This window comes from Aulonocara sp. 'chitande type north' Nkhata Bay, linkage group LG19 (assembly GCF_057382095.1).
Source record: "Aulonocara sp. 'chitande type north' Nkhata Bay isolate Kocher_YH1m ecotype deep benthic linkage group LG19, A_spYH_male_GT1.1, whole genome shotgun sequence".
Lineage (NCBI taxonomy): Eukaryota > Metazoa > Chordata > Actinopteri > Cichliformes > Cichlidae > Aulonocara > Aulonocara sp. 'chitande type north' Nkhata Bay.
The window spans coordinates 8,395,570-8,421,573 of NC_141362.1; the positions used below are offsets into that span (position 1 = coordinate 8,395,570).

Below are 26,004 nucleotides of genomic sequence, written 5' to 3' on the forward strand. Positions count from 1 at the left end.
GAACCACCATGAGTGGATGACTCGCTCTTCCTCCTGAGATGTAGTCAGCCCAGATCAGAATCAGGACATGTTTTCAATTTGTTCAGCAGGAGATTTTCATAATCTCCTCAGAGAAAAGATGCATTGTATCAAATTTATCTACTAGCTAATTTTAATCTGCAGATCCTGGACAGGTCAAACAACAGACAGAAATTTATAAAAACACATCTTCAGTAAGCAAATTACACTAATATGATCACTTTTAATCACTTTTATTTAGGCTAAGGTCCTGTCTGGGTCGGGCGTGCAGGAGGAAAGACACATGACGCATGCTCGCTATGACTCCGCCAGATGCTTTACGTGCACTGTTCTCACTTTTTAAATTATCAGCCGTGATAAAGAAATCATAAACACTAAGATAAAAAAATAAAGTTACTTTGAGTTATAAAAACACTAAATTACCCTCTAAAGATATTTCCCGTAGAGCTCGATGAACGCAGACGGACAGCTTGGTTCGGACCATGATGTCCTCCACAGCAGCCCGTCTGCTCACTGTGTCCCGCCAACAGATTCTTTTACTTCTGCTTCCTATGTTGTAAATCCAGACTGGCTGCCAACCGTTTGGCAAACTCAACACCCCCACCAGACGAGCCAGCATCACATGACCTTCAAACAGGATCTGTGGAACCCCTACCCACCCCACAAACCACCCCCAACAGCAACAACAACCATCACCTCCCCTCGCCATAAAGAGCGCATTTCTCTTCCTCCATTTCACAGCTATGCCAATTGTAAATCCTGCTCATCTTAGAAAAGCTCCCCCCACACTTTGCTTTTCTCTTTTTTCGAAATGTGCTGCAAAACCGCTAATCTCTCTTTAATATGGTTTGGCCGGATGTAAATACCTTCGGACAATGCCCCTAATCTGGGCCAGCCTGACAACCTCACACCGTTGTGGAGAAGCCTGCCAGGAGGAGACTGGAGAGAAAAGAGGGATGGCTCGGTGGAGATCAAGGAGGAAGGGGGAAAGAGAGGAGAGAGAGGGGTGAGGTTTCCCCCAGCTTGTTGCCTCTATTCTTCTGTGAGCCTGAGCTGCGCCTTCTCAAAAGAGCCTCGAAAATCAAGTTAAAGATAGACGTTGCCTCTAAACATCCCGCCCCGGCCTGTGCCAGCCTTCACCCTCCCTTCCTCCTCCACCTCATCCCTCCTCGGTGGCTGGCCCTCTACTCAGTTGCGCTAACGAGCATCGGAAGCTACTGTACATACAGGGTATCCTGGCAGCGCCCAATCGTCTTTGCTCCTTTCACACCCTCATCATCACCCCCCACCTCGCCTTCATCCCTTCAGCCTCAGAATAGGACCGGGGTTTGGTCCACGGTAATTGTAATTCCAAAGACGAACTGGCCTAGTTTCAATTCAACAGACAAGTGTAAGAAGCTCGCCCCACAACGGCCAGGATGTCTGCGGAGTGTGTGTGTCTGTGTGTGTGTGTGTGGGGGCCTACTAAACAACATAATCACCCTTCCCCGAACAACGCGGAGGAACCAATCTGATTACAGCACAGCTTTGAGAGCTTTGAATTCATACGTCACAGCTTCTTACTCGAGTGTTCCTAATAGAGCGAGTAGTCGAGTAGTAGTAATTTTAGTGCCACTTTCTGGAAAGTCAAATCACTCATGATTTCCCAAAGATTTTGAGGAGGAGGGGGGCAGACCGGTACTCGGAAAACACTTAGTGAATGTGGGAAATCGGAAAAAAGGTAAAACTCGAAAAATCTGAGCAAACGCATGAAAAACAAACGTTTTTGCAAGAACTGAAAATGTAGTGTGAGAACTTTTTTTCTTTTCCTGCTTAAATCCATCAATGTTCTTCGTCTTTTACAAAACAACTCATCACGTGATTAGCAACAAGACAAATGAATGCACGCATGAACAGCTAAACATCTGGACCACAAACACGTTTACTGCACATCTGACCTGAAACAGAGTTTTAAAGGGTTCAAAGTGATGCCTGAAGGCGTCTCAGCTGATGGAAACCATCTCCGAACACACCTCAGGGAGATGCTTGATTCAAACATTAAACTTTGACCTCAACTGACCCCGACCAGGACCCTACTCTGACCTCCCAGTGTGGCAAGTGTACTTCTGATACTCTCCAGCGGCGACGACCCTCCCCCGCAAAATCTCTGGCTCGACAATGATAGCGATGTGTGTGCGTGTGTGTTAAAAAGGAAAGTGTGCCTTAACACTGATCACAGTACTCAACTCGAGCACTCAGAGACACATTTACAAAACAAGCCTAAATCCTGGATCGCTCCGTGTCTAGTCTGTTCCCCTTGGCAACGGTGCAAACTTTGATGGCGGCGTTGTGCATTCATCTGGTGAAGAAACCTACAGTAATCGTATTTACTCTCTCTCTCACTTAACAAAGAGCTGAAAATTAAAACCTCAACTGGGGTTTTGGTAATTAGCCTATCAAGCATTAACCGTGTTTAGGTGAATTCAAGTAAGCACAGTTGGAACCAGAAACATGTTGCAGGAGATAAATGTGTCCTAAGTAAACTTTAGATTGATGTCTTTTGTGTTCCTTTGGGGAATTTAATTGAAACTCAACTGATATCAAGCAGCGCATACATCAGCATTATTTGGTCTACCTTTGTTAACTCGTGTCCCAGGGTGGTTGGGGGAGTTTGCGGTGTATGTTTGCATGAGACCTGGGGTTGGGATCAGCAGGACGTGAAAGCGTTTACTGCTCTGTTTATGATGCGGTTTATTAGTGCGGCGGGACCGTGCGGGTCTCTCCCTCAGCCTGGTTCCAACCTGCCTCCTCTGAAACCTGCTGCTGGGCTCAGCCACATGGTTCAGATCACCTGGCGCACGGTCAAAAACATCCCAAGCTTTCTGGGCAACCGACCACTTCGTCACTTCGTCTCTCTCTTCTTCTTCTCGTCTTGCTCTCCCTATAGTCGTTTTTTTGTTCTCACTCTAACCTGACAAGGAAAAATGAGGAACATGTCACAGAGGACGTATCAAGATTACAGCTCCCTGCGGGTCGTTGTCTGAGCGTGGTGAAAGCCTTGAATGAAGTACTGTTAGAGTATGTTAGCTTATGAGAGCAGGGCAGGGGCAGGAAAAGCCCTTTAATCCCATCATCCCTGCCTCCTGCTTCCCTCCAGGTCCTGCCTCCACTCACAGCACAGGCTGACCGTAGAGAGGAGCCTCTGTTTGGGGCGAAGAACAACTGGAGCACAGTTGTCCGAAGACATCTACACTGTTACATTGTTACCACTGTGCAAAAAGGCTTTGAGAGCCAGGGATGATTTTAAAAAGCCTGGATTTCATTTTAAACTCACTAATGAAAAAAATTGATTTTATTAATAATTCTAAGTACAAGACATGGGCAGCTAATATTACTAACTACTTAGCAGTTGCCCAGACAGCTTGATTTACTTGCGGTAACCAAATCAGTTATCAGGATGGCTGAAACCTGCATGTGATCGCCTACGCTCCTTTAGCATCCATTGGTGTTTCCACAGCACTGCATACACATGAAAAATTTCAGTTGCATTCTTGTTCGACCAGCACCAACTTGTCACTGAGCAAAGAATTCAAACTTGATTTTTACAGTTAAACAGCTAGAGACGGATGATAGCTAAAAGCTGCTGCTGGTGGCGGGTTGAAGGCGGCTTTTATCTGCGAAAATAAAAATGAGAGAAATGCCTCAACAGTTTATAAAATTACAAATTAACTGCTCTTCCAGCCTTTATAAAAAAATGTATTTCAAAGCATCGTCATATGAGCGAAGCGTGTTGCTGTACAGTTTTTGGAGCGCTGCTGTAGGTTGCTGGTATTTAGCCGTGCTCCGTGTTGCCTCTTTATCAGCTGGAGCTGTGCTCTCCTTTGTGGAAGTCTGACTTTACAGATTCTGTCAGTTAGAGGCCACCGAATCAGCAGGGTGTCAGAAAAGTAAAGATCGGGTTCAGTTCTATCAGCGTTGTTGAAGTTACTCCTTGTCAGCCGAGGAAGTCGATAAAGGTCACCGATGACATCCTAGCTCCTAACGAAGTCTGATGCAGGGTGACGCCCCAAAATGCAGCGAGCGGACACATTTGGAAAAACAAAGAATCAATAATATAAAAAATGAAGTGAGGCTGTTTCCTGGTTTGATTGTGACGGCAGCCAGCAGATAAACCACTGACTGCATGGTGCACGGGCGACGGGGAGAAAGACGGCTCACAAGGCGAAAAGACGGCCAATTAACACATCCACCGCGCTCAAAACTAACATTTCATGGGAGTTCTGAAAAAGGAAAAAAAATCTGATGGTTTAGAAAAAAACCAACATAAAAACAAATCTGGAGTCAGCTCTTCTGTCACTGCTCTGCTGCTAGCCAGCACACCGAGCGCTCTCGCTCTCTTCTTTCCAGGGAGGAAAAAGGCTTCCCTTACGCTCTGCAGAGGGCACAAGGCTTTATTATTTTAGCTCTCCTGGCAAAATAACATAAAGGGGGGGAGAGGGGGGAGAGGGGTGAGAGAGCGAGACGTGGGAGGGAGTTTGGTTTCAATATTAGATGTGTCAGCTGCCCTGGATGCGAGGGAGCATTAAACAGAAGCGCATGCAAGGGTGTGAGTGGAGACCCCAGGTCTTTTATTTTTGGTTTTTTGGGGGGGGATCAAGGCAGGAAATAGATGATTCAACCAAGAAAGAACGAAAGAAAGAAACTACTGCTCATGTATAACCTTTTTCAGTCTTACTGCATCACAGTCACCTGTTAAAGTAAAGGAGACGAAATAAAAGAGCAGAGGGAAAGACACAGAAGAAGAGGAAAGACACAAAGACCGGGACAGGGAAAGGAGGGATGAAGGGGAAGGAAGACAGAGGACAGAAGAATATGAAAGAGATGCACACACACACAATCACACACACACGCACACACAATCACAAGCAAGGAGGTAATCTCATACTGCGCAGTAACTGCTTCCCTCCCTCGCTCCCCGACACACACGGCATTAAACACTGTCTGTTGGCTCTCTGGTTCCATTCACAGAAATGTAAATGGGGTGCAGCAGAGCCAGACAGCTCTGCTTCTGGTTAGTGGTCAGTGAGAAAGAAAGAAAGAAAGAGAGAGATGGACCTGTTAGGAGGAGAGGGATCAGTGCACGTGGGAGGCCTGGAGTAAACTTGCTCACCATGTGACTTTTATTAGTCTAATTATCTTGAAAATGCACGTTATTAATGACTCAATATGCTTTTGACTCCCGCTAACGAGATCCTTTATTATAAGTTAGACAGCGTGTCCTCTGATACAGCGGAGACCTGTAAGACAAATGAAGTACCACTGAGTTGAGTTTCTGTATAGAGGAAATAAAGACATGAGTGCTGTTCATATCACTGTAAGGATGAGTATGAGTGAGAACGGTGGAGTAAATGCAATTAAAAATGGTAATTGGTGCAAATAGAAGAACAAGAAAGTGGAAAGACAGACGTAAGCTACTATTTAATGATGGGTGGGACATGAAGCCAGGACTGTGACTCTCTTGGTACTTGTGTGTGTCTGTGTGTGCTGGATTTCTAACAGCCCAGCGCTCAACCTGCCATCTGTTTGACTCTGCCAGCAACAAAATTACCTCTTCCAATGGGGTTGGCTCAAACCGCGCGCACACACACACGCTTACAGTCAGGTTGTTCACATACAAACACGTTTAGACATGCACGGTGTATATTGGGTACATTTTGCAATCATCATCCATCTTGAAGATTCAGGTGAGATTATGCAATTGAACCAACGGTGGCAATAAATCCACATGTCAGCAGGACAGAAGGCAAAACAGAAAGAGTGAGACACCTAACTTAAAAAAAAATCCTGTCAACCCATCACTTCACAGTGCAAAAATATTTTGTCAGCTTCAACTGTGGCTCCAGTTGACTAATCGCCAACTCTCTTTTCCCCGTGCGCCCTCCGAGAGCGGTCTTCCTGATGTGATACAATGAGCCTTTTTGTTCTGCTCCATGTCTGCCTTATCTGTTAAGTATCTCAACAATTTCCTTAAGGGGAAGCTTTGTAATTAAAAGTCCGACCATATGTCAACGCCACTGTCAGCCAGCGGGCTAAGAACCGCCCTGAACCGCAGCCAGGGGTAGAGCAAAGGGCATGCACAGGTGTGTACGAGGCAGGCGAGTGTGCGTACGTGCTGGTGGAGAAAAAAAAAACAGAAACAAAAAAAGCAGGCAGTGGATGCAGGAATCAGAGCTTAGAAACTGATGGAGATTTGAAAACTTGCCAGAGAGGAGAAAAATGAGCAGATACACAGGAGGCTTTAAGGCTTAAAATGTTGTATAATATATGTATGCATTCAAATATGGCAAAGAAGAATGCAGAAAAGGTGGCGGGGAGTTAGACGTGACCAGAACACACAGACGGGCCTTTTTCATCCATAATTCATTGAACGGTGTGCAGAGAGGATTTCAAAGGGCATTAATGAGGTGTAATAATACATGCATAGCTGTGGCCTGCAGACACGGCTCGTACGAAGGCCGCGGGCAGACAATGACCTACTGATCTACAGCTGTCTGCTAATTTTTTGTGTTTCTTTTTTGCCTACCTAGTGAAGGTGCACCAAGGTGTGCATCCAACTCGTACCTGACAAAGACGGGTTTTCTTTCACACAGCAGAGGTCCCAACATACAAGCCGGTTTTTGTTTCACAGTATAGCACAGTTCAATCTGAGCATTTTCACTTCAGTCTGTGATCTGATATGAAAACCTTTAATAACATTTTGCTAAGCAACAGGCTTTTTCCACTAATGCTCAGCTGTGTGTTATCCTTGGAAAAACACTGCGTCTAGACAGTGCCGCCTAATGCATAACGTGCTTAGAAGGACGAGACAACACAACATGTTTTAATGTTGATTTAAATGATCAACTACCATTTATTACTCTTTGTTAAAAAACTGTGTGAATACAGTAACATGTGTAGGTTTACAGATGTAAAAACTGAACACTGGTGCCAGTGTTTGTACAACTGCAGAGAGTCTAGGAGAAATACCCCGCTATGATCCCTTGTGAGTTTGTTTGTAATGATTAATTCCCATCCACAAACGTGTCTGAAATGCCTACTGGATTAAATGCCTGACAGACTGAGGACAGAAGTGCCATTGTTTAACAAATCATCATTCAAAGCTTGTTTGGCCTGAACATTTACTCCACTTGCCAGAAAGATTTCTCGATAATGTTGCCGGGGAAATGAGCCTTCGCGCAGACACTGTGAAAACCAAAACACAACACAACGGAGGAACTTTTTACGCTGAAGTTGTGATGAACAGGCAGCCACGCTGAGCCCACACATGTACAGAACTGGCTAATTACAGGCTAGCGATGTGGAGACTGCTCCACCATAAACAATTAGAAATAAAAATACTAATAATATGCAAAATAAGACCAAGAAGGTACACGAGTATTGCTTTAGGGCTTAAAAAAAGAAAGAAAGTGCATCGGATGACTAATCGTCAACACGATCAGTGTCATTGTGGTGTGATTTAAAATAGATGCTTGTTAAAGATCAGATGATTTATTTTTAGTCACTCTCTATAAAGAAATAGGACTAAAAAATAAGAGTTAAAAACAAGAAGGTTTAAGGAAAACTTTGCACAGCTGGCAACATGTGCAGACCTATGAACATAAGAGCGTTTGAGCTAAGTAGGTAAACACAAAGGCAACTAACAATCCTCTTACATGAGCTGTAAGATCACTTACAGCTCATGTAAGAGGTGACAAGGAAAGGACTTGATGGTGCTAGAATGATAGAGCCAACTGGATTCTCCACAGGGACATCTGAGCAAGAAAGAGGGGAAACTCGGACTGACCAGAAGTCTCAGGGACACTCAGGGATACTGGAAAGGAAAGAGCTGCTGTGGGTGGGTATTAATAATGATAATAATAATAAAAATAAACATCTGACTAGAGGGGTGCTTGCTTGACGCAAACTCAGAGTGCGAAGAAGGGCTTAGAGGTGGATATAGAAGAAACTAACGTGCACTACAGCAGCACAGTAAAGCGCTTCTGCTGTGACAGTAGCAACATCCTGATTAAACACATCAATACATCCATTACAAAGATTACATAGAACTCTTCCTCCAGACATGAGATGGGAAACAGCTGACCACACCATAAATGCTGACTGGAAACTATCTCTGTCCACACACACACACACACACACACGCATGCATGCATGCACGCAGGTATAGATCTGTTACCTTCAGGAAGATGCTGTCACCATCAAAGACTAACAGCACACATCAAAGTTTTTCGAAAGTGTGTAGAAGTGAGCGTGTTGTGTAGAAAAAAAGTAAGAAACAAGGAGAGGCAGAGAACGAGAGTGTGTGTGTGTGTGCACTCATGCTTGTTTGTGTACTGATGTGTGTGTGAACTGTAGAGCATGAGCGTAAATCGGCAAATGCTGAGGTTTTAACGAGTCGCCTAATCACCCAAACACCTCCTGCTGACATTTACAGTCCTTGCCGATGGGGTGGCGTGACCACACACACACACACACACACACACACACACACACACACACACACACACACACACACACACACACACACACGCACACATTTTCAGTCTCTAAACGGGACAAACAACTTGCTTTCTTCTCTAGTTGAAGGACACGGTGACCACACAACCACGGTGCGTCTTCCTCTCGCTCATGCGGACACACATTTTCTTCTTCTGCCTTCTTTTATTTATAATGTCGCATTAACTGCAGACTCTGCTCACGCGTAAACACAAATGTGCGCACACAGCGATGCAATGGCAAAACTGAATGTGCATGTCTGCTGATTCACATGTGCCGTATACTTCCATCAGAGCTCCGCGGGGATATCAGCAGGGGGTGTGTGTGGTCAGTAAATACTCAGGGAAGGTTACGAATGACACACACACACACAGTCTCTGTTCTATGTCATCAGTCTCTCAAATCAGTCAACTTGGCCTCTCAAACTTTTTTTTTTGTCACAGCAAATGACACCAGCTCTTGGAGAAATAAACAACGCTGCGCACCGACACAACTTAACACACACCACAAGGCCTGCTTACCTCACACACACATAAATAAACACCCAGAAAACAGCTTGACTTTAAACAGGATTTTTAAAGACCCACTATATTACCATTAGATGACTTTTTAAAGGGTAATTACGACCTTTTTTTCTACTATGATCTATTACTGTTACTTGTTAAGAAGGCATTGTGGAAAATGTTTATGCTTAAAAATAAAGCGGTTTCCTTCTATAACTTCTATCCAGCAGCCAACAGAGGTCAGTGATCACAACCAGAGTTCAACCAAAACAACTACACACTTTAAACATACTGAAAAAGATCTGAATTGATATTTAGAGGCCAGCTGTAAACCTTCAAGGGCATATTTGTCCTTAACACCTGCTGATCCTGACACACACTAATCCACACACTTCCCCCCAAAGTCACACAGTGCCACACACGGAAAACACAAAACCTAAGTGACAACTTTGCAGCCCGGTGTTGCGGTTGCTGAGGGGAAATTGTGCCATCTGCCATTAAACAACACTCATTTTACCCCTACTGCTCGTCCATCTGTGGATGTGGAGAACTCTCCTGGAGGCCAGAGGGCCACGGGGGAGACAAGACGCAGGCCAGAGACGCCTACGAGGAGCAGTCCCAACTGGACAGCAATGAATTGTCAACACTTGAGATTCTTACTTTTTTAAAAATCAATTTGAACCTGAAATTTGGGGATTTTTAATAGTTTCACATAAAATAAAAATGTAGCTTTAACCCTCGAATGCAGAGTAGTCCTCTTAGCCAAAGTAAGGGTGTGTCTGATATTCCCTTGTTGGTATTTCTGCATCTTCATAGTAATGTTGGTCTGGGATCAACATTCAAACTGACCAATCACATTGTTGTAATGGAAAAAATGGGAAAACTGTTTTTTTTTAAATATTAAAGTCTATTCTTGAACCAATGATAAGCATTTTAAGTGTATTCTTTATTAATTTACACAACACAATAAACATGTTGTCAAGTTAGCTTGATAACTGTCGGTGTGCTAGTGTTTGTTTTAGCATTAGCATTAGCATTAGCCAATTTCTTGGCTAATGCTAACTCAATGCTCAGATAATGTCATTGATCACTTTTAAGATGATGTGTGAACAAAACCAACCTGTATTTACTACTATTTCTGCTATGACTGAAAGAAAAACAGCTAACAACACTTCCATGACAACCCCCCCCCAAACATTAATTTGTGCCAGATATTCAAGTGAAACAAGTCTCAGAAATAATATCCAGATCACAACAGGACTTCCAAGTGTCACGAAGGCTGTAAAGAAAGTACCCACTTAACATCAGACGTTGGTGTATTCGCTGTTTCTACACCGATCAGTCAAGGGTTTTCTTTCTTTAGCCCAAAAATATCAACTGAAAATGTTTATATTCGATCTGATTTGGCCCAAGATGTGTTTGTTTTGGACCTGCAAATAGGGCCTGTAAATGTCCCCCCCCCCCCCCCCCCCGGAAGAAATAATACAAACTTTAGCAGACATAACAACTTTAAGATTTGGTTGAAAAGCCAAATGTGACAAAAAAAGAGTCTTTCCAGCTCTCTGAAAGGACATTTTAAGAAAAAGATGCTGCTTTACATGCAAACCCACTGTGCAATTTGAATCAAAAAATGACATTAAGATCAACCTCATGTGCCTACACCCTCATCAGAAACACAATATCATAAAATGACCTAAAGGAGTATCGCCACAACCCACTTTGTTTGTTTGTTGAGCTAATCAGCCACTCTAAAACACCATGTCTATTATCTTAGGGGTGTGGTCATAAGGCGCTATGACAATCCAGACGACTGAATGAATAAGGTTGCCATGCAACGCACCATTGAAAAGGAATTAAATTTACATGTAGATGTAAATAAATGGGCAAATACATCTAACCTTCATGTAGCTGTCCTACATTCAAAAAAAAATTGTGCCCAAAAATGCTGGGAGCTTAACAGCGAAAGCTCAGAGCTGTTTAGACGTCTAGCAAAACCCATTTCTTTCCAGCAAGTTTTGACTGGGTGGGTAATTATGAAGGTGAACAAAGAGTCTCGCGTTTTCAGTTTGATTCTAAGGTAAAAAGCTTTACATTGCACCAGGAAGCGTCCTTGGCAGAAGCACTGCTGCACGTGTTATCACCACAGCTATCCACTTGACATCAGATGAATCATCACACCCCAACATTAGGAACTTGAAACAATATCCTCCTCAGAGCCGTGGGCTCCGCGTGCATTTGGCTGCAGGTACATGAAGATCACAGCCTGAACACCCGCCACCCAGAGGGGGGTAAAAAAAAAAAACACAGACACACACTCAGCTTTTTGGATGATCCCACGCATGAGAGACTGTGATGGCTTCCAGCAGGGAAGGCAATCAGGCAGACAGAATCACACATTGTCTTTCCTTACATTATGCGTTTTACACGAGAGAGGGCGGGGGACAAAGTCTCTTTTTAAGTCGCTGGATGCAGAGGATAATGTGGCTATTTAGCTGTTATCTCTCAAAGCTGTGTTCATTATCACTGATCAGCAGATTAAGTCCCACAAACACAAGTCTCCACTTTAGTGACTTAAGTCCAAGTCTTGAATCTCAAAGTCTGCATCTCTGCTCTGACCTCAGTTATTTGGGCGACAGCCAAAACAAACTGTACACACAAAAGCAGCAGTTAGAAAAGCTGTAATACCACGATCTTTTACACTCATGCACAAAGTGTCTCAGCTTGCGTAAGACAGCTGGGCCCTCTCCAGCAGGCGCCCGGGCTCCTCGTCTTTCTTAATGCGCTGTACCGTGTAAAGAGTGTCAAAGACTCATTTTAAATAACCCTCACATAAAAAGGAAAAAAAAGGGAGGGGAGAGAAAGAAGTGTTGGCTAACACCTACGAATAAAGATTACTCTGTGTTGTTGTTTTTTTTTTTAATAGCAATATGGAGAGATTAAAGCAAACGCAGTCAAAGTTTATTTTGGATTGATCTTTGGGTATTTCTCTGCCTCGAGAACAAAGAGGGAAAATCTCACTAAGCTCAGCGAACCGAGAAGAGGCCAATTAAATCCTCCTCGGACAAAAAACGTCATAAAAATTTTTTGTTGAAAAAGAGAAAGGACTCCATTCGCATAAACAGTAAATGGGACTTTTAAATACCATTATTTGAAGTGATGAACACAGAAAAATTAATGTCTTTCAAAGAACATGGAAAAGAAAGCAATGAACAAGAGTGCACAAGAAGCACTGTTTAATGACCTTTTCTACCCTTTCAATGTAAAGCCAACATGTGGATTATTCAAATCACGATTAAAAAAAGGAGCTGGAACCACTCAGAGTTTGGTATTTTTAGCTAATAATATAAATCACAACGCATTAAAGGGCATCTTTGCTCAAATTGTTCTCTAAAATTATGTTGCAATGAGTTTGAGGCACAAAATTCAAAATGAGTTTTCTCAGCGTCTTAAGCAGACTTAGGACAATTAATAATGTGGCATCAGCAGTGTGGGGTTGGATGTCTGTCTCCTACCTGTGGGCTGAGCAGTGGGCAGCCCGGCTGGAACGACGGTGAGAGGAAGGAGGAGAGAAAGCCAGAGTGAGCACCACAGAGCAGTCATTCCTCTGGGCGAAGAGGTCAGACGCAGAGCAGCGAGGCCCGACTCCAACTTAGACAACATCCTCCGTTCGCATACTGTCCAGCAGAAGAGCGGCCGCAGATGCCGCAAGAATCTGTCCGACAGCTCCCCACCACGGACCTGAAACAAGCAGCAGAATCTGTCAAAGAGAAGCCAGGATGTCCATTGAGACTATAAACACAGAAATCAACACAGTCTGAAACTTAAAAAAAACCAACATCAAATGGCTGTACATTGAACGCAGTGCAACAAAGCGCCTTGGGGTCTGTGCATATGCTAACGTGTTTTGACCTGAGAGTCCACACAGATTTTAAAGATTAGACGGGAAATCCCTCTTCAAAGTTTTTTCTTAGAAACTTTCTCTGAGCACCTGGTTCTTAGGATGGGAAAACAGAAATTCCAACACACGAACAGCTCAAAGTGAAAACTTCAGTACCCTACCGTGAGTTCAGATCACAAGCTCAACAATCAATCAGTTAACTTGCTCATTGTTACAGAGCTAAACAGCCTGACGCTCTTTTCCCGGGGACTCTTCTCGACAAAGTCACCCTCCATTATCAGACTGCAGCATGGTGGCTACAGAAAGGGATAGCAGAGTGTTCAGCCCCTAAGTTTTCCCGAGAAAGGAAAAGTTGGAATGCCCAGTGAGATGTGAGTGAAATGCCCAGAAAAGTAAAAGAAAAATCTCCCCACACGAGCACACGTAAACACACATGGTACCACTATTAACCTAAACGTCAGAGGGTCTGTGAATCTTCTGAATACCTTTGGTTGTGGGACGTCTACCTTAACACACACACTCCTACGGAGACGTTTATTGAATACACATGCTAACATTACAGAACGAGCTTCACTTGCACACACTGAGGTGTATTGCACACAGACACACAGTCAAAAGAAAGGTTGTATTGTCTTAAGTCTTAACAGTACTGTTTTCTTTCCCTTGCAGGACCTGTGACCCACTCCTCGCTTGGCACAAGTGCGAGGACACATTTGCACGTTATCGAGCTTCAGTAAAGAAAAACACAGACTGGGGACACTTCACAAGACACACGTGGATAAATAAAGCAGCACACACACACACGGTGTCCTAATTTAAACAGTGCCACCGCACCTTTTACCCGTCAACATACTTCAGCCTTTAATGTTCTCCTTATGAACTCCCAGGAGTCCTTCTATTCCCGTCTCAGCCCATCCTCACCTTCTTACAACACGAGACGCCTACATGCTGCTGAGGTTTGTTTATATAGCACAATAAGGCCTTCGCTCTCAGGCCGTGGAGGTTGCTGATTACAGGCCTCGCTAAATCTAAACTTTTGTTTTCTCTGGCAGGCACAGAAACACACACACACACACACACAGAAATAAATATATACATACATAGATATAAAATAGTAGCTTTTTACAAGGCAGTACACTTGGAGAGCTGACAGGGCTTCAGAGTTGGTTCATATCAACCCGTAGATCTGTTTAGACAAGTAGCATGACAGCCTCTCAAACCATGTGAGAAGAAGATCTAATACAATAGCAGCATTGACTTATCTGGTGTCAGGTAGGGGTTTAGACTAGGCCAGAGTCCACGGCGAGTGTTTGAATCTGAAGAGCAGCAAAGTGCTGCAGTGTAATTGATGCATTTGGGTGAAATAAATGACAGCCATGTGCAAGAGCAGTAATTAATGTGTGCCCCTTATTACACACAACTACCTGATATCCTCACTGAAAATGAAACCCTCATATACAGCACAACCAGCTAAAAACACTTTGATATCACTTAACAACCTCAAATAGCTGAGTAGAAGAAGAACATGAGGTAATATGGATCCCAAAGACCGAGAGAGGAGTTCAAAGCCACAAATTTTCATGCTAATATTTTCTTAAAGCATGGCAGGGAAACACAACTACGGCAATGAATAAGGCATGAGCATTAATCATGCAGGACTATCTTCACATTGTAATAGCTCAGGGGCGGAAAAACGCTTCAACCCGGGTTCAAATCCCTGCCATCCCTCTATCCTCAGTGAGGAGCGACGTGAGGAAGTCACATGCTAGTCACACCTCCATGGAGTGTCAGCAATCTTTAATAATTAAGTCGGATAATCAGCGGCTGGGGCCGGATCAGCTTTGTGTTCTTGGTGGGGAAAAAAGGGAGATTAGAGGTTTTTTTTGGAGAGTGGAGCCAAGTGGAGGTTAGATGGGTAATAAAGAGACACACAAGTGGGTCATCTTCCTTTGCAGCACGCCTTTCTCCACTCCAGCTTTTTTCTTTTGCAATGCAATGCATGTCTCACACCCACCATCTCCCTTCTGCCTGTCCCTTCACGACTTCTTGCCTGCCTTCATAGCTGAGCCACCCTCTCTTCAGAGAGCTCGCTCGAACGAGTCCTCAGGTGAGAAGAGATATTGATCAGCTGAGAGGCAGAGGAGAGCTCGGCACTTCAGAGCTGTCAGAGGTTCAGGGGTGACTCCGGGCTCAGCTCACCTCGGGCTGACACTCAGACGGGCGGCGTCTCGTCTGAGACTCAGCCTGCACATGGAAAAAGATCCGAACGCCAGGGCTTTGTCCTCTGTGTTAAAGCAGAAGATACAGATGGACAGCGAAGTCCCTTTTGAAATTATAAAGACTACATGAAGTGCTGCTAGCAGACACTGGGGGACATTAAAATGTTATAAATCGTACTAAGGTTGGTATAAACTCAGCTTTTACTACCTCAGACATGTGAGAATCCTAATTACAGGGGAACAGAAAGACTAGAAGTCCTTACATATATAGGCACAAATTTTATATCAGAGGTATAGTGTAAAGCTCAGATAAGGTCACATAAGTTTGTTTTCTTTAAATAATAAATGAGTGTTTGTGCATGAAAGTAATGATCCTTTTTCTCTGTCAAATTAGACAAGCTGAAGCAGATTAATGAACCCTTCTCTTTATGAACGAGAAGGAAAACGTAAAGGCACTAAACCAGGAGCAGAGCGATGGTCTCGGGCCAATTTCACTAATGAAAAGAGGCAATCAGAGTCTCATTTGGAACCGAAAGTGTCTGAGGCTCGCCTCTGATTGAAAAAGCTGCACACTGGCACGCATTATTTCTCGGGTCAATAGATACAATTAATTTGGAGCATTAGCACAACTATTATCGGCCGCACGCTTGTTTATGACAGCATTTTTTTTCCTTCTTTTTTTTTAATAAGCTAAAGCAACAGAGCCCAAATCTCATTTTCAGCGTCTCTCTCGCAGGACGCAATAATCTAATAATTTTCTTCGGGTTGGGAGTCAAAGCCGAGCTGAGTGGCCAAAAAGGAGAAGAAGGAGAAGAAAAAATCACCATCTGAATCCCATTGATGCGCATGTGTTTGAAGAGGGGATGAGTGATCTGCTGCTGAGGGGAGAGAACCGCACAGTTCATTCACTGAGAGGGAGAGGAGGGGGGACAATCCGCCGCTTTCTAACTTCAGAGATGATCAGAGGATTTGGGGGAGTGCGGCTCTGTGAAAGAGATGTGCAATTCATATTTCAGCGCCAAACCTGAGAAGACGTCACTACTGCGGTGAGGAGAAACGGCGTGCCCATCCTAACGAGCACGGGGATGGCTGGATTTTATTTATTTATTTATTTAAAAAAAAAAAAACAAGATAAAATCAGGATAGGTTCGATTCATTCTGAATGAAGAGCGAGCTCACCTCAAACGAAATCTGGCAGGTATCACCACAAACCACCCTTTGTGTAAGGATAAGCGTGCGTGATTTCATTTGGCCTCTTTCTTTCTAAAACACTCAGTTTCACAGTTTCCCTCATTCGTGGATTTTTCTGTAAATACTGAAAAACTGGAAAGGATGAAGGGAATGACTTTGGATGTGGAGAGAACGCTTTAGCGCAAATTACTTTTTTCCCCTCACTGAAAAATCAACCAAACTCAATCAACTGCTGGAAAAAGCATACACGTTTCCCAACCCAAATATGTTTTACAGTATTTTTTCCACTCGTTTTTTTCTTACAGCGTGCGTAATTTCAGCAACACACACACACACCTCCACAAGCTACAACAGAAGCCGCTTTGCGCTCCTGCTCCGAACCCGTGGCAATAGATTTGCGCACTGACTGTTGATTCCTCCAGAGTCTGCTGACACTGGCCAAGATGCGCCAATTGCGCACAAACAGGGACCTCCACGCCACCTGTGCTGTGGCACAGCCGCGGGGCTGCTTCACGACTCACGCAGTGTACACAGTGCTCAAAGCTCTAACCTGTCCTCATCTACAAGGAAGTGAAGCTGTGAGACTTATGTGTCTGAGTCTGCGCAACCTGCTTGTAAATAATAATAATAATAATAATAATAATAATAATAATATTTACCCACAGTATCCCGTTTTGACAGAAAAGATCAGCCTTCAGAGTTTAGATGGCACCAAGCTTTCCTTTGGTGAAATAGCCTCTAGTCTCCGGTAAACTTCACAAAAACCCACAAAACTACTTTTAAATCCTCACGTTCCAGCGCTTGGAGAGCAGTTTAGCGACAGCGGAAAAAAAGAGTCACAAATCCCCCCCTCACGACTTGAAGGCGAGTGTCTTCGCCAACTTCTGTCCACTAAATCCCGTCCTCCGCCGCGCGCTGCTGTCCGCGTTGTCCAAAGTGTCCAGTCCTCCAAAGTCCTTTCATCCTGTCCTGCGAGGGGGCAGAGTGGACGAGGCGGACGGGGACGCGGGATGCGCGGTTCCTTTGCGTCTCCTCCGGCGCAGATGCCAGTTTCGGTGCGTTTCGTCGCTTCTGATCAACCAACGCAGAGTGGTGACTCTTCTCCTCTCGCTGTCTGTGAAGTAGGAGTTGCAAGGTGCTGCCGTCAACCGTGCACCGCTGGGAAACACGAGGAGTTCCAGGTTTACTTTCAAAATAAAATCCTTGGCTCGGATCCGATGACGCATGCTTTGCTCCGAGGCACTCGTTCAATTATGAAAATGCAGGAAAGGTAAGGGAAAAAAAGCACTCGCCAGCCTATGAGCCATCTACAAAGGAACTCTGTAATGCAGCAATGGTTATATCGTATCGTTTCATGCACTTTAGTACTTGTGTGTACTTAAATAAGAGTCTTTATTATGTTTTTCTGTTTTTAATTGTATTTTTTGTTTAATTGCTCACATCCTGTCATCATTGTTAAGTTGTGAATCAGTGTATTTGATGAAAATCTGAATGCATTCTTCAATAAATGAATATGTAAATTTAAATTTAAAATATGTTAAAATGATATACCAACAGAGCCATCTGAGGAGACAAATAAGTGAAGCACAGCTAGCTGTCGTTAGCAGCAAACTCAATTAAATCAGCCTGGCGGACTCAATTGAGTCATCAAAAAGAGTCCTATTCAATAAGGCGATTAGATATCAAGCTTTTATTTTGAAGGCGGAACCATCGCGTGTACGATTGTGTGACGCTCATCACTCCTGTTGAGTCCACGATGCCTCCCTCTGCCAGCCTGCGCGCCGCTGGGACAAACAGCAGCAGCGGGGGAAGGGCGATCAGATTTCGGCGCGCCGCCCCTCCGGGGTCCGCTAGAGGCAGCCAGTGATGGATGGTCCAAGCGCCTCCCATCTCTTTCTTTCAAACTTGAGAATCCTGAGCTGCTTTATGAGCCCCGAATTTTTTGTCTGACACTCAGCGTGGGTACAGAGGCACCAGTAGATGGCTCTGAGATGTAATGAAGACAAGCGTGCTGTATGGAAATGAATACAGTGTCCGCACATGGTGACTGACCGCAGACTTTTAGTTATCTATAAGAGTGAGGGGGATCTCAACCAGTTCCGTTCACTGAAAAAACTTATACCAGAAAACGTCTTTGGATCAGAAGTTTGTTGAATTTATATTTTGTCCATCTGAAGTCCTGGATATAACAAATATGAGAAAACCCCCACTGTAAAATATTTTTAACTTATTTATCTTTTTTTTTTTTTTTTTTTAAAAAGGCGGGAAACTAAATAAAACACACTCTCCTAAAACACCCACCTTTGTGAGCTTCTGGTGTAGCCAATGTTCAAAAAGCTTCTAAGTAATACTGATGGCTGCCATCACTTCTTTTGCTCGTCTCCCTGACTGTTCTCTATGATTCTCAATATCAAAGAATGTTGCAGCCAGTGGTTTTCGGGGTGCATGGTGCATACAGCGTAGCTCTGCGTAAGCACCATTAAAGCTGAGGGATACATGCCAAAAGCAATGCATTTTCAGTAAGCTTTGCTGATCTTTGTCTTGCATCTGCTGATTCAAAATTTACCGCCTCTATTTTCCACATTATTAAATATGTACTTTTCCCTTAAGTAGGTTTATTGCTGTCTAATAATTACAGCTTACTGTGGAAACTGTAAGTCATGCGATAATCTGTCAGAACTGTCATTCAAGATTGAGACCAGCCAATGCAAACGTTTGACCATTCAGACCCCAAAGTGTGCTGAGTGAAGAGCAAATTACCATTAACCACCCATTTAATCTGCCATATACTGCAGCCTTTGGCTAATTACCGCAGTCAGGACAGAGGCGATAGCACCCGACTCTGCGTCAAACAACACACCAATTACCGACATCTCTTAAACTGTGTTTTGAGAAGGCAACTTTATGACACCATAAAGCGCAGCAGACCTCTGCTAAGTGGCTGCGAGGAAGGTTGAGGAGTGTGCCGCTATTTGTTCAGCAGAGGTGGGCTCCTCGGCAGTGATTTGTGACAATATGTGTCAGACGAGCACGAACTGACATACGTGTGAGAGTGAATGAAGGTTTTTAGACATGGATCTAAATTACATACATGATATAGATGTTTGGGTGCTTTAATATTTGCTCATTGGCTTTAATAGACAAAGAATTCTGCTTTATTTTGTATTTTTCTACATACGTCATGCATACAGGTGATACTGTACCCGTGCCCGACCTCATGGGAAAGTCAAATGGTGAAAGAACAAAGAGGTCCTCATTAATGTTGGTGAAGACGAAGAGCGCAGACTAATGATGAAGGCCAGTCCCGGTGACCCTTCGTACTACAGAGCTCTGTGAGAAACGCTGGTGGGAGGCAGGCAAGCTCGGGAACAAAAGCCAGTCGGTCGGGAGGAGAGGTCATACAGATGGTGAGAATGCTCAGTCAGACAGCTCAAGTACTGATGGGCAAACTGACCAAATGACCTCTTTGTGCACACACACACACACACACACACACACACACACACACACACACACACACACACACGTAAACAAAACTCCTCCCAGCTCCCCCACGACACTCTAACTTCTAATGAACTCACACAAACATATGTATTCACACACATAACACACCCCCTCCACCCAAACACACACACATACAGACACTTACACCCCACCCCCCACCCAACCCCTCGAGGGAATAGATCAGCAGGAGATGAAAGGTGAGGCCTTTTCATTTAAAATGGAGTTAAAAATTAAACAACAACAACAACGCTGAGTCCGTAGAGTTTAACTTGATTATCCGAAGCCTGGCATGCCCAGAAGAAACTGACAGCTTTAATAAATTCTGTGTTTTTCTCTTTTTTTTCTTTTTCACCCATTACATTATTCAGCTTATCACGGCACATATTTTCACTGATAACCCCGAGTAGCAGGCAGCCCTGATTGTTTTCTCTTTGGGCCTCGTCGCAGCACACTGCCTGTGTGGGCAACAGCCAATTGACTCGCACTGGTTTTGTCTGTAAGAGGTGCACAAAAGCAGCAGGGCTAATCATTAACACCGGAGTTTCGGGCCAGACAAAGATGCAGCACAATGGGAGGGAGTCGATCTCCGAGGTCACTTCGCACTCCACTTGGCAGTGCTTTCTTGGTCCTGCACATACGCTAGTGACCAACTGCTGTCGTCACACGCACCCGCTAACATACTGTATATCAGCAGCTCTCAACAAGGGGGTTGAGACTACTCCAGCGAGACACTATATGACTCACAGGGGCTGTGAGATGAATGATGGGATTGGAAACGAGAAAAAACAGTTTTATTCTGAGAGAAAACGTTCCCAGACACAAAGTATGTGAAACCAGAGACAAGCGCGCCCAAGCAGGCGCAATCCAAAAAGGTCAATTATCTGGAAGCGAGGTTATACAATAAAACAAACTGGCTCTTAATTTTATTTACATTTTAAACACAGCCCCGACTGTTGGATATCTGTTTGACTTGTTGGAACTTGTAGATTTCACTTCGGTTTTATCACTAGCTGCAAACCGTGCCAGAGTTTTTTGAGGCCATTTATGTGTATTGAAAACAGTGGTGCTATGCTGCTAACATGACAGCTTGTCATCAGGCTCTGTTTCCTCAGATCTCAGTGCAAACAGGACAGCTTGCAGCAAAATCACACGTCGGTGCATTTGCATAATTTACATTAGTTCAAGAAGTATGGGTGACTATTAATCCAGGCTAATAAAACAAACAGGCTTGCCAGGTTCATAATAAGCACAACCTATTTACTATGTACCATGATCAGTGCAACCAATAGGGCTTCACCTGCAACAATATAATACTAATACTATTTTTTAGATCACAAAATAATTTGGGGCATTGCTAGTATGGCGTTTTTCCCCCAGCATCTTTTAGAGCAAGCTTATTGGCAATCGAGTAGTTGTGCGACCAAACCCAAGAACACAGGGAAACAGTCGATGCGAGTGCATGCGTGCAGCGACTCCCTTGTAACCACAAATTGCGATGGGCGCCCACACCTCAAAGCGAAATGAGGCTGACAGGTTTGAGGCGCAGTGTGAGGTGAGCTGAACACTCTCCTGAGGCTCAGCGGGGTTCCAGCACACAGTTTTGTATTGTCTCTCCTCTGCTGGGCGTAATGGGAGCTTTTTAGAGAAAAGGTTATAGAGCACAGCCAGTCCACCTGTTTGGCACAGTCACTGCCATTACACCTCTCTAGAAGACCACTGAGCTGCAAGTCATTTTCGCTCTATGGGCTAGTGTTTTCGTCACTGTGAGAGTGGAGAGCTTGTTGGTGAAGTTGCAAAACAGACAGCTTGAGTCTGAGCCCCTGGACGTTTGTGCAGAGCAATGCATCTAAAGACCGAAAAGAGTAAATCACAACATAACTGTGCTCTCAATGTGGCATTGAGCCGCACAAGGACTCTGTGGTCTCTTTGACGAACTCCTCGATTGTCACTTTCTCTAAATAATATAAGAATATGGTTGACAATTAATAGTAGAATGCCTTGAGAAAAGTTTTCCCCCTTTCTAATTCCTTAGTCTTACATTTTTGTTGCATGTTTTAGAAAATTCCCCCCCAAAAATAGACAAATATGACCCAAGTAAATACAAAAGGCTGTTTTAAAAAAATATTTTATTTATTAAGGGAAAAACTATTATTCTAACGTAGCTGACCCCGTGTGAAAAAGTAATTACCCCGAAACCTAGTAGGTGGTTGTGCCGGTAAAGATCCCAGACCATCACACTACCACCACCATGTTTGACTGGTGGTATGATGTTCTTTTTTGAAGTGCTGTGGTTTTACGACAGATGTAACAGGACTCAAACCTGCTACTTTTGTCTTGTCAGTCCACAAAACATTTTCTTAAACGTCTTGAGGCCCATCAGGATGTTTTTTGGCAACAGTTAGACGAGGCTTTGTGCGCTTTGGTCCGCAGTGGTTTCAGCCCTGGTCTCTTTCTTATTGTCTCATGATGAACGCTGACCTTGACTGAGTGACGTCACACCTGCATTCCTGGGAACATTCACCGCCTTTTCTCCATTTGTAGATAAGGGCTGTCATCATGCCAAAGCCTTAGAAATGATTTTGAATGTCTTGAGTCAACAGGTCTGACAGTAATTAGGCCCGGGTGTGTCTAGTGAAATTGAACTCAGCTTTAAAAAAATATGGTTACTCACAGTTAATTTACGATTTAAAGGGAGGTGTAGTTACTTTTTCACATAGGGCCAGGCAGGGTTGGATAATTTTTCCCCTTAGTAAATGAAATCCTCATTTAAAAGCTCCATTCTGTATTTACTCAGGTTATCTTTGTCTAATATTAAAACTTATTTGATGATTTGAAACGTTCAAGTGTGAAAAATATGCAAAAACTAGGAAATTGGGAAATTTGTGATGGCAACGCAGTATATGATACTTCAGAACTATGCTGGAAGTTGCAAATTTCAATTAAAAATGAAATCTCCTTTTTGATTATACTCATTGCCCCGTCAAGACAAACTTTGGACATACTGAGCTTCCGTTCCCCTGGGTGCCTATTGCACATTTGCAAACAGATCAGAGCAAACAGGCAATGTTTAAGTTATTGACAGCAGGAGGGCTAAAGATTGGGATGGGCATAAAATTCTTGTTTAGTCACTTGTGCAAAGTGAGCAGCTGAGAAAGAAATTAAGTTGCCTTGTTAATGGCAAGTGAATGGCTTTAATGTGGTTGCTCAGTACTGCTGCATTTTGTAAACTTCCTCTGTGCAAAACCCAAAAACACAATTAAAAAACAATTTTACAGAGAAAAAGTAAAACAGTAAAGCATGCTGTACAGAATAATTGAGATAATCATAAATGGAATAGTCAAAATTAATATTTCTCCAGACATCTGCTTGATTTTGACCTTTCACTGTCCTGATTAAAAAGCAGAGAATTCACATTTTTCCACTTTGATTACTAAAAATTTACCCTACCCGACCTTTGGCCATTAAAATCTTTTTATTAATATATTTTTTATTGCTTATAACCTTTGCAGGAGTTTAACCTTTTCTGAACGAACCAATTTTAAACTTACACATTTATTGAAGTAAAATGTTTTTGGGCAGTAGCAATCCAGATTCCAAACCCACAGCACAGAAACAGGAAGATTCCGATATCAGATCATGTTCTTTTGAACGAGTTCTGCATTTGATATAACTGATTGTGATGTTGTTATAAATCATATTGCTGTTGTCTAGTTTCATTCCTTTTTGTAATTTTAGTAGAAATCATTTCCCCATTTTTACCCCCATTTTATACTCTATTTATAGTTTCCTTGGGAGAAATAATCTATAGGATCAATGTTCATTGTTATGCAGATGATATTCAACTATGTGTTCCCCTGAGTGTTAGTAATGGAGAGATGTTTTGTTATTTTATGACTTGATATAACCTGTGATCTTAGATTTAGATGTAATAATTAACTTTAAACCTTGTTCTGACATACGAATATCAAAGAAAGTTAAATCGTTTAAATAAATCTATACTAATCTATTATTTATTTATAATAAATTTATAATAAATCTATATTTAACCAAACTCTAAAAAATTATATTGATCTTGAATAATGTATTATTGTAGTTGATATTTTTTTAATCTTAAGTGAACCTTGAAAAAACATCATCTGTGCTTTTGTCTTGTCATGTCTGGATTATTGTAATTCCACTGGGGCTCAGCCAAAACTACGCCCTCAGTTCCAACTTGTTCCAAACTTCTCTACCAGACTTTTGACAAGCTAAATGAAACGTATCACTTTCATCTTTGCTATAGCACACTGACTACCTGTTGGCTACAGAATTAGTTTAAAGGGTTTTTTTCTTGGTTTTAATTACATCAAAGACATACTCATGCCTTATAAGCTGAGCTACTGTTGTGTTATTTAGGTAGAAAACAGCATTATAAAAGGGCATTTTTTCTGTAGAGTCCTGCAGATGCAGAATCTTTTAATACAACAAGCCATTTTTATGCTAGCTCTGTTGGTCGACTTTCCTTTGGGGAGCTACGAAGGAAGGAACTTGCTTGACCACAGTGTGACCATACTTGGCTTCAGGACCTTCAGGGTGGACAGTGACATTAATCGTAGCAGTAGGAAGAAATGTGGATGGGTTGCAATAGCTGTAATTAATAAGTTGCAAGCATGTTACTGTAAAGGAACATTTCTGTGGCACAGATATTCAACGGCTAGCTGTGAAATATGTTCGTATTACTTGCTGAGAGAATTTTCTTCCATCACTGCTGGTTGAAATTAGCTTGAAGCATCACACTGTGTGGATTCCTCTATCAGCTGACTTGATGTCACATTTATGGATGTTAAGAGCCAGATTTACTAATGGCATAGAAAAAGTACTATCATTACTTCATGGGAGTTCCTGTCTTACTTAGGAGAATATTTAAATCCTGTTTGTGTCATTCTGCTTGCTGCTCATTGCACCAATATTTAAAACCAGAGAGAAAGTCTTATTTCTTGTGCTTGATGTTAAAAACATTGCATCTTTTGTAAATAACCTGTAAAGCTAACCACACCTATGAACGCTGCTCGGAGATTTCACTCACATAGTATTTTGTCCCATTTAATAAATTTGGCCCTAAACAGGTCCTGACTATCCTCTGCACAAATATCAGATGGTGCAGAAACTGCACCACATTTCTCTAACGTCTGATTCATCTCTGTTGCCTCATCTCACAATACCCACATTAATTTTGTATTTTACTTATTAAGCTGCTTATTATTCAATATTTAGAAAAGAATATCTTTAAAGCACTTTTTTTAAAAATACAAGTTTTACAGTAGTGTGGAAACTCCTGCTGTCAGCACTACTCTCACTTCCCTCCCTCATCTATGCTTATGTCGAAAAACTAATGAACATTCAGTTTGTATCTGGCGGACTGTTTTCCTGTAGTTTAGTTTTAGATGGAATATATGAATACATCATTTATGAGGAACGCATCTCTTGGTTGAACTTTTAGCACACAGATTCTCAGTATAGATGTTTGCTACTTTTTGTAATCTGCATATTTTAATGGCCAAATTTATGATTTGTAATCTGAGTTTGATTATTTCCCTCTGCGTGACAGTGGAGCTTCCTGAGGCTGAGGGTGCGAGGTTGCAAATGTTCTTATGTGGATAAAAACAGCCCTCTGAGTGAATTAAAATAAGTTCCTTGATGACTGCTATTCAATGCTAGTTTGGCACAGAAGCACTGAGATACTAAATCTCTCTGTTATCCCAGTGTACAGTGGCCTGGTTGTTCCATGCCGGGTACTTGGCACACTCCGCGTGTCTCCATTTCCAAATTCGGCTTTACCTCCCTTCTGCTCTGATTACGAGCTGAGGTGTAAAACAGAGAGTCAACAGATCAAACAAAGCAAGCCCTCAGCTGTGTTTGTATTTCTACTCACCCCCCAAAACCTCTTAGAGTCAAAAAGCAGGTTGCTTAATTTCTACCTCTCATCCAAGAAAACTCAGAGAAAATCTGCTGTTTACAAGGAGCAAACAAAAAGAAATGCTACGCCACACATATTCATTTATATTTAAAGCAAACTCAAACAACAGAGAATGCTCTATGTGAGGCCAGAGTGTGACGCAGAGCATGAGTTTCTCACCGTGCTTGCATGGCAAAATATATA

General features: G+C 42.9%; 1 protein-coding gene across 7 annotated transcripts in view; it reads right to left on the minus strand.

The window, feature by feature from the left end:
* Window positions 1-17,461, minus strand: part of fgfr3 (fibroblast growth factor receptor 3) — a 67,493-nt gene extending 50,032 nt beyond the window's left edge. For 6 of the 7 annotated variants that reach the window (XM_086273780.1, XM_086273777.1, XM_086273779.1 and 3 more), the window contains exons 1-2: window positions 17,021-17,461; window positions 12,566-12,791 (exon numbers count right to left, since the gene is read on the minus strand). In XM_086273780.1, the coding sequence (XP_086129906.1) occupies window positions 12,566-12,713 (148 nt within the window). In that variant the 5' untranslated portion in view covers window positions 12,714-12,791; window positions 17,021-17,461. The remainder of the gene's footprint in view (window positions 1-12,565; window positions 12,792-17,020) is intronic. The other variant, XM_086273774.1, reaches the window with a different exon arrangement.
* Between the last annotated feature and the right edge of the window lie 8,543 nt (window positions 17,462-26,004).